The sequence below is a fragment of the Oncorhynchus clarkii genome, chromosome 1 (assembly GCF_045791955.1).
Source record: "Oncorhynchus clarkii lewisi isolate Uvic-CL-2024 chromosome 1, UVic_Ocla_1.0, whole genome shotgun sequence".
Classification (NCBI taxonomy): domain Eukaryota; kingdom Metazoa; phylum Chordata; class Actinopteri; order Salmoniformes; family Salmonidae; genus Oncorhynchus; species Oncorhynchus clarkii.
The window spans coordinates 40231162-40243438 of record NC_092147.1 but is presented as its reverse complement, the minus strand read 5'-3'; the positions used below and the strand labels follow the sequence as shown (position 1 = coordinate 40243438).

Below are 12277 nucleotides of genomic sequence, written 5' to 3'. Positions count from 1 at the left end.
GTTGTCTTAAGTTCAATGACCAACTCAGTGGCATTGTGGTTAGTGTCAACCCTGACATTGGAAGGTTGTGAGTTCGATACCTGGCCATGGTCATACCAAAAATGTGACCTGATGTGACTGCTTGGCACTCAGCATTGAGATAAATTGGGGGTAAGGCCCTGCCATAGACTAGCGTCCTGTACATGTACATCATGCTGCCTCACGCTACAGAAATAGGAGCCTGGCTCCGGCTTGCACAAGCATACTTACTTTACAACTTAAGTTCAATTGTACAAAGTAAATGCAAAATAGAATGAATCTAAAGTAATAGTGGTGTAACACAGCTTTGCTGGGCCCCTGCAAGGTTTGAGCAAGGGATTTTTTGGGGTGTGACTTCCTACAATGATATAACATTTTATTTAGCCTATGGTAAAATGTGTATCTAAATGTTCTATTTTACACATATTTCCATAGGGCAGAGAGAAAATGTTGCTGTTTCAAAGCTAATTTCATGCTATTCTACACATTTTGCAATGAGGCTGAGAGGATAGGTTTGCAAAATTCCGGAAAGTTTTACAGCTAATTTCCTGTATTTAAACATTTTTGCCATGTTTTGTGACCTATTTATATGCTACAATATAAACGCAGCAAAAAAAGAAACGTCCCTTTTTCAGGACCCTGTCTTTCAAAGATGATTCGTAAAAATCAGAGTTAAACCAGAAACGCACAATCCCTCCATCAGTGCTACAACTGTCCACAATAGGCTGAGAGAGGCTGGACTGAGGGCTTTTAGGCCTGTTGTAAGGCAGGTCCTCACCAGACATCACCGGCAACAACGTTGCCTATGAGCACAAACCCACCGTCGCTGGACCAGACAGGACTGGCAAAAAGTGCTCTTCACTGACGAGTCGTGGTTTTGTCTCACCAGGAGTGATGGTCAGATTCGTGTTTATCGTCGAAGGAATGAGCGTTACACCGAGGCCTGTACTCTGGAGCGGGATCGATTTGGAGGTGGAGGGTCCGTCATGGTCTGGGGCGGTGTGTTACAGCATCATCGGACTGAGCTTGTCATGGCAGGTATTCTCAACTCTGTGCGTTACAGGGAAGACATCCTCCTCCCTCATGTGATACCCTTACTGCAGGCTCATCCTGACATGACCCTCCAGCATGACAATGCCACCAGCCATACTGCTCGTTCTGTGCGTGATTTCCTGCAAGACAGGAATGTCAGTGTTCTGCCACGGCCAGCGAAGAGCCCGGATCTCAATCCCATTGAGCATGTCTGGGACCTGTTGGATCGGAGGGTTGAGGGCTAGGGACATTCCCCCCAGAAATGTCCAGGAACTTGCAGGTGTCTTGGTGGAAGAGTGGGGTAACATCTCACAGCAAGAACTCACAAATCTGGTGCAGTCCATGAGGAGGAGATGCACTGCAGTACTTAATGCAGCTGGTGGCCACACCAGATACTGACTACTTTTGATTTTGACCCCCCCCCCCCCCTTGATTCAGGGACACATTATTACATTTCTGTTAGTCACATGTCTGTGGAACTTGTTCAGTTTATGTCTCAGTTGTTGAATCTGGTGATGTTCATACAAATATTTACACATGTTAAATTTGCTGAAAATAAACGCAATTGACAGTGAGAGGTTGTTTCTTTTTTTGCTGAGTTTATATACAAAAGTATATACCTGTTGCTGACAGGTGTATAAAATCGAACACACAGCCATGCAATCTCCATAGTCAAACATTGACAGTAGAATGGGCTTGCTGACGAGCTCAGTGACTTTCAACTTGGCACTGTCATAGGATGCCACCTTGCCCCAGACAACTGTAAATGCTGTTATTGTGAAGTGGAAACATCTAGAAGCAACAACCGCGCTGCCGCGAAGTGGTAGGCCACACAAGCTCACAGAACAAGACCATCGAACACATTTGGGATGAATTGGAACGAACCAGGCCTAATCGCCCAACATCAGTGCCAGACCTCACTAATGCGCTTGTGGCTGGATGGAAATCCCCGCAGCAATGTTTCAACATCTCGTGGAAAGCCTTCCCAGAAGAGTGGAGGCTGTTATAACAGCACAGGGGAACCAACTACATATTCATGACCATGATTTTGGAATGATGTTCGACAAGCAGGTGTTCACATACTTTTAGTCATCTAGTGTATCTGGGGAGGGAAGGGGTGCGACCTCGAGTGCCTCTGATTGTTTCATAATCAGTGGTAAACATGGACAGTCACGTAGAAACCGGAGAGAGCGGTTCCAGATGTGGCCGCAAATTCCAGAAACTCATTCTCCACACACAAAAACGTTGGATTCAACAAGCAAAATACTTACCCTCGCCCCCTGTCTACAGTTGCCTTTGGCTTTGGTCATACTCGGTAGAACAATTCAGTGGTTGTTATGCACTGAACTTATCCTCATCCAATGCGTTATTAAGCCTGCTTGCGTGTCTGAGCGAGTTATATAAACACTTGTAAACCCGTTAAACCAGCCTGTTCACACTGTACCATCTACTAACGTATCGACGATGTGCGCGGACAAAGTACAGAGGAAACCGTTGCGGCTCATCGCCGCTGCATGCAACAACATGGGAATAGGAAAAGATGGACACTTGCCATGGGATTTACCGTAAGAGAGAAATGATTATTTATTTTTCCCTTATGGATTTTGTTTTGATGTGTGTCTTACGGTTTTAAGTTTGGACTATTTAAAAGCCAGCATTACTTACTTACACATACTTGTGTGATTGTAGTATATTCAATGATAACAATTCCTTTTTTCGTTTTCATAGATTTAGGCTACTAGATCTTTCTAAACATCTATACTTGGACCATTAATTGATGCGTATACTACATTTAATTATGTCCTAAATGCGTGGCGTACTAAGGGTAACTACCCCCCTAAGAACAATGTCTTATCGCTGACACTGAAAATAATTGGTATGTGGATGAAGGCAATGCTTAGGCGAATAAACTATAAAAGGATATAAATGGCTATTTGATGTAAAGTTCCTCTTTATAACTCACCTGCACATACATTTTCTTTGTTATTTCATTGTTAATTTTCCTTACAATCCATTATGTACAATTGCACTAAATATTTCAATAATGCAAGATTTTAAATCCCTGCAGTCTTTAAAATGACATTCAGGAGCAAAAGTCTTTCAATAGTTGTTTTTCATTAATTAAAAAAATTGATTTATTGGAATATAATATTGGAATGGAATATAACTAATAACATTGGGAATATAACATTTAATAACAATAAATTATAGCTTAATTCATTCAGTGTAGCATTGATGTTGCACCTCTTATGCTCTGCTATTGCACAATTCTAATTTGTACATAGGTCACAAATGAAGCTATCCCTGGTAAAATTGGAGCACAACTCAAAAACCCACCTCCTGTGCTGCTCACACCTAATCCAGTCCCTACTTGTGGCTGGAAACAGCTCCTCACAGAAAAGACACTCCGCATCCCCTTCTTTGGTGGCTGATGTAGCTTGTTGTGTTGCAACAACCTTCTTTGAGACAACCTTTTTTAAAGAACCTGATTCGTTTTCTTACTCTCTCTTTTCTTCTTGTTGATGTTTCTGTCTAGCATTATCCTCCAGCAACCTTTTGTAAGGTGAGGCTGTCAGTACAGCGGTCTCTTCCTCGGCCTCGCCTCCTGGAGCCTCAGCCTTAGGGACAACTCCAATAGAACTGCTGTTGGTGGCGGTGGAGGTAGAGCTAGTGATTGTGGCGGTAGAGGTGGCGGCGGTAGAGCTGGTGGCCGTATCGGTAGAGGTGGCGGCGGTGGCAGTAGAGCACTGTGGTTGAAAACGACAAAAACAATACATCGGTGTTAGTAAAATAAACACTTTCTACCAAGTACATGCTGCTTCTGCTACTTTTCGGTAATTTAGATGACTTTTTCTTACTGCCAATGGGCTGAGAGAGAGAGAGAGAGAGAGAGAGAGAATTCAAACACAAAGAAAGTGGACGGAATGTGTGCATTATTCACGACGTCCGCCTCTGTGACGATGAGCCCAGTGGCCCGGAAGCCATGATGAGAATCACTCCCTGGCCTCTTGCTGTCAGAACAGCCTCCAGGGTCTTATGGGAGTGGTGCCCATCGAGGATGAGGATGTGGGGTTCCTCAGGGCTGCAAACAACACTGTGGGCGAAGTGGTGGAGCCAGTCGATGGAGCCAGATGGTACTCTTGACCCAGCCTTAGTCACTCACCCTTCCAACCAGCAGCCGTTTGTTCAGCCTCTTCCGGGGGAAGACGAAGAGTGGCAGCACATACTGCCTAGCTGCACTGATAGCACAAATTACTGTGACTGTGAAGCCCCTCTCTGCGCTGGTCATCCGTGCAACCTTTTTTGCTCCCTTGGTGGCCACCACAGGCAACAGTTTCTGGACATTTTCTATTCCCGTCTCATCCATGTTCCAAATCTTCGTTGGCTCTACGTCCCTGACACTGTTTAAAATGTCCTCGTAGGCCGTAAAAAAAAACTGGTTAACCTTAAGCTTAGTAAAGCCCACTGCCCTCGCAAGACTGGTTGCTTGAGACATTCGAACTGACAGTTGACCGTTGTGCTTCATTAAGCCACTGAACCTATCCACCCCGGTATACCCCTTTCCTTTGTTGAAACTGTGTTTGATTCCCATCCTCTCTGCCAGATCGAAGACAAGTCTTCTCACATCCCATGATGTTAGGCCAAATAGGGCTCTTTCCATTTGTGGAAGTGGTTGACAAGGTCACTTTCATACGTGGAAGAGAAGACTGGCGCCCCCTGAAGCCTGGGTTTTTCACCTCCTTTCCTTTGTGATGCCGTAGGGTTCTTGGTGAAATGTTGAACACCCTGGCAGCCCCCTTTAAGGTCTGGCCTTTTTCTTGTAAGGTTCTGTATTTATTTTCATAGTCAACCTTGTGTTCTGTTTTGTTGTGTTCTTGAACATAGCCCTGTTTCTTTGTGTTCTTGAACGTAGCCTAGTCTTTAATTTTTGTTCATTGTTCTCACTTGTTAGTTACTCACCTGGTCTCATCAGCTCCTTATTTAATTCAGTTCATTCTGTTTGTGCCTCTGAGGTATTGTTCATTTTGACTCTACTAAGCCTTTTCCTTGCTCGTTTGTGAGAACCAGTTGGAGCCTTCAGTCCTAGTTTTGATTCACCTGCCTGTTTGCCTATCTGTGTATGACCTTTGCCTGCGACCACGACTGGCCCCTGGGGGCTAGTTACCCCTTTATGTTATGTTGCCTGCAACCACGATTCCTGCCTTCTGCGAAGGCAAAATTAACACATTCCGCTCTCTGCACGCTAATCTACACATTTTTCTCCCTCAGTATTCATTACATTTATATTACCTTCAGGGCATGCTATATAACCTCAGTCATAGCTTACATGGTATGTTTTCTTCTTGTATGTTCTCATCTGAAAATAGAAACATTAAATTATATGAGGAACTGACCCCTAATCTAACAGATGGCCCCAAACCCTCCCTAACCACACAGTACGTTAAGACAAGACAGTTTCTTTCAAACCGCCTGACTCAAAGTATTAGTTTTAACCTGCAGGGGGAGAGGTGCCAATTTAAAAGCTCTCTCTTAAAAACATAGCTAGATATCTAGCTATATGACATATAATGCTGTGTAAAATAGCTAAAAGTATATAAAGTAACTAACTGTAAAACTATCATCCACTAGTGCAAACATTTACAACTGCAATTAAGTCATGTATTTTACCTCTGACGATCTTGTAAGGTTGCTAGCTAGCACTGCTAGCAGTTTATGCTAACTAGCATTCACTGCTAGTGGAGGTTGCTAGCTAGCAGGTTAGTATAAACTAGCAGTAACTAAATGTCTAAATGACAGAAACACATTAATAACATAAAGGGGTAACTAGCCCCCAGGGGCCAGTCGTGGTCGCAGGCAAAGGTCATACACAGATAGGCAAACAGGCAGGTGAATCAAAACTTGGACTGAAGGCTCCAACTGGTTCTCACAAACAAGCAAGGAAAAGGCTTAGTTTCCCCCAAGACACTCATCCAAAATATGACTATATTTCTCTCTAAACAAGTGGATTATTTACCTTAAGGCTTTCCTACTTGTATATATATATAAAAAAATAAAACTGTACATCTAACTTCATTGGACCCAACAACTTTTTGATAATAATTTAAAAAATGGATAAACTTACCACAATTTATTTGTTGTGATGACCCAGAAGACATTTTTGGATGAGCAAGAACAGTGGCAGCCAGGGATGTGCTGATCCAATAATTTGGTGAAATCTTATGGTCTTAATAATGAGAATTACAAGGGGGGGGGGGGGGGGCAGTTTCCCCAGGGGGCTAGTTACCCTAATTACATTTTGACCAGTTGTCAACAGGTGGCATGTAAAGTCGGATCCCATTATGCTTTTTGGGATGGACACAGTTACTTGATAACATTTAATGACAGGTATAACACTTGTCTACATGTATTTCAATATGAAAATTAAAAAATCAAGTTTCTGGTTCTTGAACTGGCTTAGGTCCATACATAGGAATATTTGGCAAGAGTTGAAAGTATTTGCCCGAATGTAATCAATGTATAAAAATATTGCGTTCACAGGACAGAATTCAAATTCTTTTTGGAAACTACAACAAATGTCTCCCTACCAGGTAATTTTGATTGATTTCCTTTCTGACTTAAAGGCTTTTAACAGTGATCCAACTCAATGATGGGAAAGTGTAGAGCACAGAGAAATGCAGACAAAGAAGCTGTTGTTGAAATGCAATAGAAAAGGTATAATAGATACTACAACCGGAGTTATTCAGCTACTGATAGTTTGACAGCATTGTTCACTATAAGTAATGAAATAGTTACTTCTTCCAAATGGTCTTTACAATGTAAGGTGAACTTGATAATCCCTTTCACAGGAAAATTTAACATGATGGTATGGGGCAGGGGCTGCTGGTTCTCCAACCCAGACAGTCTGTTCTCTATGCTGCCCAATGTCCTCCATGTGGTCCTGAGTACCACCCTGAGGTAAGCCGAAAGTTACACTACTACCAATCACACACACAGTCCACAACCTAAAAACATGTTTCATATACAGTTGAAGTCTGAAGTTTACAGACACCTTAGCCAAATACATTTAGTCTGGCTTTTTTTTATGCCGGTTTTGGAGCTGTGGCTTCTTCCTTGATGAGCAGCCTTTCAGGTTATGTCAGTATAGGACTTGTTTTACTGTGGATATAGATACTTTTGTAACTGTTTCCTCCAGCATCTTCACAAGGTCCTTTGCTGTTGTTCTGGGATTGATTTGCACTTTTCGCACCAAAGTACATTCATCTCTAGGAGACAGAACCCGTCTCCTTCCTGAGCGGTAGGACGGCTGCGTGGTCTCATGGTGTTTATACTTGCGTACTATTGTTTGTACAGATGAACGTGGTACCTTCAGGTGTCTGGAAATTGCTCCCCTGGATGAACTAGACTTGTGGAGGTCTACAAAGGTCTTGGCTGATTTCTTTTGATTTTCCTATGATGTCAAGCAAAGAGGCACTGAGTTTGAAGGTAGGCCTTGAAATACATCCACAGGTACACCTCCAATTGACTCAAATGGTGTCAATTAGCCAATCTGAAGCTTCTAAAGCCATGGCATCGTTTTCTGGAATTTTCCAAGCTGTTTGAAGGCACAATCAACTTAGTGTATGTAATCTTCTGACCCACTGGAATTGTGATACAGTGACATAATCTGTCTGTAAACAATTGTTGGAAAAATTACTTGTGTCATGCACAAAGTAGTTGTCCTAACCGACTTGCCAAAACTATACTTTGTTAACAGGAATATTGTGGAATGGTTGAAAAACAAGTTTTAGTGACTCCAACCTAAGTCTATGTAAACTTCCGACTTCAACTGTACCTCAATGAGTCTTGTATTCAAAGTTGGCCATGTTAATATTTTGACTTATCATTTAAACTTGAGTAATTTAAACAGAGTCAAATTTTGTCCGTTTACACTACCGTTCAAAAGTTTGGGGTCACTTAGAAATGTCCTTGTTTTTGAAAGAAAAGCTCCGATGACACGTTGAAATGTTCCAATGACATGTTGTGTTAGCTAATCCAAGTTTATAATTTTAAAAGGCTAATTGATCATTAGAAAACCCTTTTGCAATTATGTTAACACAGCTGAAAACTGTTGTTCTGATTAAAGAAGCAATAAAACTGGCCTTCTTTAGACTCATTGAGTATCTGGAGCATCCGCATTTGTGGGTTCAGGCTTAAAATGGACAAAAACAAAGAACTTTCTTCTGAAACTCGTCAGTCTATTCTTGTTCGAGGAAGTGAAGGCTATTCCATGTGAAAAAATGCCAAGAAACTGAAGATCTCATACAATGCTGTGCACTACTCCCTTCACAGAACAGGGCAAACTGTCTCTAACCAGAATAGAAAGAGGAGTGGGAGGCCCCGGTGCACAACTGAGCAAGAAGACAATTACATTAGAGTGTCTAGGTTGAGAAACAGATGCCTCACAAGTCCTCAACTGGCAGCTTCATTAAATAGTACCCAGTCTCAACGTCAACAGTGAAGAGGCGACTCCGGGTTGCTGGCCTTCTAGGCAGAGTTGCAAAGAAAAAGCCATATCTCATACTGGCCAATAAAAATAAAAGATTAAGATGGGCAAAAGAACACAGACACTGGACAGAGGAACTCTGCCTAGAAGGCAGGCATCCCGGAGTCGCCTCTTCACTGTTGACATTGAGCATAGTGTTTTAAGGGTACTATTTAATGCATATAGAAAAGTTGGGTTTTAGAAATGATTACTTATTTTGGGTGTCACTCACTCCTCACAGTACTCTCCCGGAGCATGCCCACTTCCTGTGTCAAGATTTCGACAGCATGATCAGCTTAGCCTTGCTGCAACCCCTATGTGACCTGGTGGAGACCATCTGGGTTGTGGGTGGTCCACGGGTCTATCAGGTGACTTTTGTGTCTCTGTGGGTAGTGGGAAGTTTGTGGTGCAGTTTGACCTGGGCCCGTATTTATAAAACATCTCAGAGTAGGAGTCCTGATCTAGGATCCGTTTTGACTTTTAGATCATAATGAATGAGATTACATGGAAAGGGGGAACTGATACTAGATCAGCATTACTCTGAGATACTTTATTAAAATTGGCCCAGGACTTTAAATACAATATATTGGTTAGGAATAAATAAGTGGATAAACATTGATTATTATAGGACAGTCCATCCACTATATTTGTCTATACTGTAGCTCATTACAGTACCTTTCCCTTGTCATCAGGAGGCTCTGATGCATCCCTGGTGTGAACTCGTCTTCCTCACTGACATCATGGCTGACTTCGACTGTGACGTCTTCTTTCCGCAGTTTGACCGAAGCGTTTTTAAAAAACAACAGAGGTACGGAAGCATATTTTATTCTCTGCTCTCCTGGCCCTAGGCTGCCGCACTGTTTGCTTAATCTTTGGACTGTTTTGATAAGTGGATCTATACTCTGTTCTGATTGACCAGGTCCACACGTCAGGCCAAGTGTTTGAAAGCTTTTTGTGTCTTTGTCAATCTGTCTAAGTTGTCCCTTTGTTTCCCTTAACTTCAAACTAGGTTTCCTGGAGTACCAAATGAGATTCAGGAGGAGAATGGGGTTACATTTAAGTATGAAGTTTTCAAGAGGGAGATCTGTAGCGCTGAGGTGATTTAAAACTGTAACTTACTGCATGAATGCAAACACGGACTGTTCTTTGTCAGACGTCGGGTGCCTTTTTTAACTATTCAGTTTTCCAGTGCAATTCTAATAGTAATCATTATCCAGTTGTACATTACACATGTCCCACTCACTCTGCTTCATCTCATCTGCCAGTGACTCAATCTGCACAGTGCCATAACACTAATGAATCAGATAAATCAATGTGTCCATCCCATTCAGATTTCTGTAGGTCTTTCTGTTGGTCATGTGTTGTCAGATACAGAAGGCTTTTCATATTTGGTACAAATGATGGATCCACTGCTGTCCCAGATAATATCCTTCCTTGTCTGATGTATCATCCTTGCTATTCTCTCCCCTCATCTGTAATTTTCTGCTAGGTCCAAACCAATATGGCTCTGTCTGAGTCAGAGATTATGTCAGATGAGTGGTCTGGGGTGACTCATAACAACATGGGCACTAAGGATGTGGGGGTTGTTCCTGATAGTGCCTACGTAACAGAGGGCGATATTTATGTCTGAAGATTTCATAACATATTGCGATTTACAGCATGAAGTCGCCAGCCAAAGGCTGGAAATCAGCCTTGAATGGTTTTACATGTATAGTTATGATTCTATCAAAAGAGTATAAGAGTGCTTAATATGAGCCAGGAAATACATATTTTATTCCAGATAAACAAAAAATGTCTTGCTTATTCTGAATGATGTTTCTTGGAAGGTGTAGAAGAGCTGTTATTACATTTATTGCAAATGTTTACAATTGAGGAATCTCTGCAATGTAGTGATATACGTTGTAATGATACTTACATACAGTTCCTTTGGGGAAAACATGCATCTTCTATTGTAAATTCTTCAACTTGGCATGATATTGTATTTGTCATCATGGCTAATTGAATCACTTGTCAATCAGTAAATATTCATACAACTCCCATCTTTCAGTACACAATGTTGGAGTAAATGATCCACTAGATGGAGACATAAGACAAGACATAGAGAACAAAGTGCCCCTGAAACCAATTTCTTTCCCGTTCTACAAAAATAAAAACATGATCGAATGTCATGGATGTGGGTGAATGTGATGTGTGAATCAGTCATCTTAGAACTTGACTTTGCAAAAACAGTAAGACCGATTACTGTCAGACAGAAAGACAGATTACTGTAAAACAGATTATGACCTGATGTCCTCTATACAATTGTGTATCAAAGTACTTAAGAACATCCAACCTTTTTATAAACACAAAGAAAGTGACTATGGGGAAATTGCTCAAGATATGAGACCCAAGAGTGTTTAGTCCGTGCCATATGATTGAAAGCTACAGGTCCTGTCAGAGTCTTGTCAAATCTTCTTCCCATAAGAAACAGGGTAACCTTTACTGAGGGAAACTATCGGTGCGTCCCAAATGACACCCCATTCTCTTTCGTGGAGCACTACATAGGGAATAGGGTACCATTTGGGAAGCCCATTATGCCTGGGAGATCCTGGTATGATAACAGCTGAGGAGAAAGATACTTAGCCGTGGTCACAGCCCACATTAATTCTCCAAGCCCTACTGACCCCAGACATGGAATATTTACCACCTTAATACTCTGCCATGCTGTCGCCGCAGCTGGTAATCATACAGTTTAATTGCAGGTGTCATCTATTTTCATATTTTCCCTGAGTTATTCCCCATAAAAGCCATGTGTAACCCGGGCTAATAATAACCAGTGTCACGTTTGAAATGGAAAATAACAATTTATACTCCCTCTTATTAACCTCTCCTGCTTTGGGATATAATTCAGACTGACATAGTCACCGTAGAGCAGCACACAGGGATCATCATTGAGAGGGAACAAGGACAGAGAGGGGGAGAGAGGGAGGTGAAGACATCATTTGCATTTATACACCTAGCAGGGTCTAGTTCATTTCACTCAAATGGAAGCAAATCTTTTAACAGAGAACATACTGTCAGGGGTGGAAAGACTACTGAAATGTCCTTCTCCAGTAGAAGTACTGTTACTTTAATGACATTTTACTCAAATAGAATTAACATGACTGGCGAAAAAAAATACTAAAGTAAAAGTTTAATAACGTAGCTAATTTAAAAAGTACTCAGCATAAAAGCAATTTAGTTACTTTTAAAATAAAAACATTGACCTTGATAATTAGCTACTTTCGCTATATGGGCACTTGAACGTTGTTACACATTATATTTTCCATGCATTAAATTCAAAAAGAATGAGAGGAAATGTAAAGTAGGAACTAAGGAAGTTTATTTTGAGTTGCAACAAGGCACATTGTATAAAAAAACTAAGAATGTCAAAAATATACTATGAAAATAAATGAATCATTCAAAGCAAATATTTGTACAAAAATCTGTACAAATGCATAAACAAAGCTGCCACACTTCTAAATAAACATTTATAATTCTTTCAACCATTCAATCCCTCATATCCCAATCTGTTACTTTTTTTCATGAAAAGTTCAGGTAGTACCAATAGTAGATGGTCAGTAGATGGTACTCTGTTTTTAAAGATTGCAGCAATTTGGAGATTACTGAATGCATCTTGGTGTGACAATTTATGAGGGAGAAGTTACTGACATTGAAACCGACTGT

General features: G+C 41.3%; 1 protein-coding gene across 1 annotated transcript; it reads left to right on the top strand.

Annotated features, from left to right (window-relative positions):
• Positions 1–2228: 2228 nt before the first annotated feature.
• LOC139407017 (dihydrofolate reductase) lies at positions 2229–12099 on the top strand. The gene is made up of 6 exons (XM_071150275.1): positions 2229–2615; positions 6589–6638; positions 6897–7005; positions 8814–8940; positions 9265–9380; positions 9582–12099. The coding sequence occupies exons 1-6, from the start codon at positions 2515–2517 to the stop codon at positions 9676–9678; spliced, it is 600 nt and encodes a 199-aa protein (XP_071006376.1). The 5' UTR covers positions 2229–2514; the 3' UTR covers positions 9679–12099.
• Positions 12100–12277: the final 178 nt, after the last annotated feature.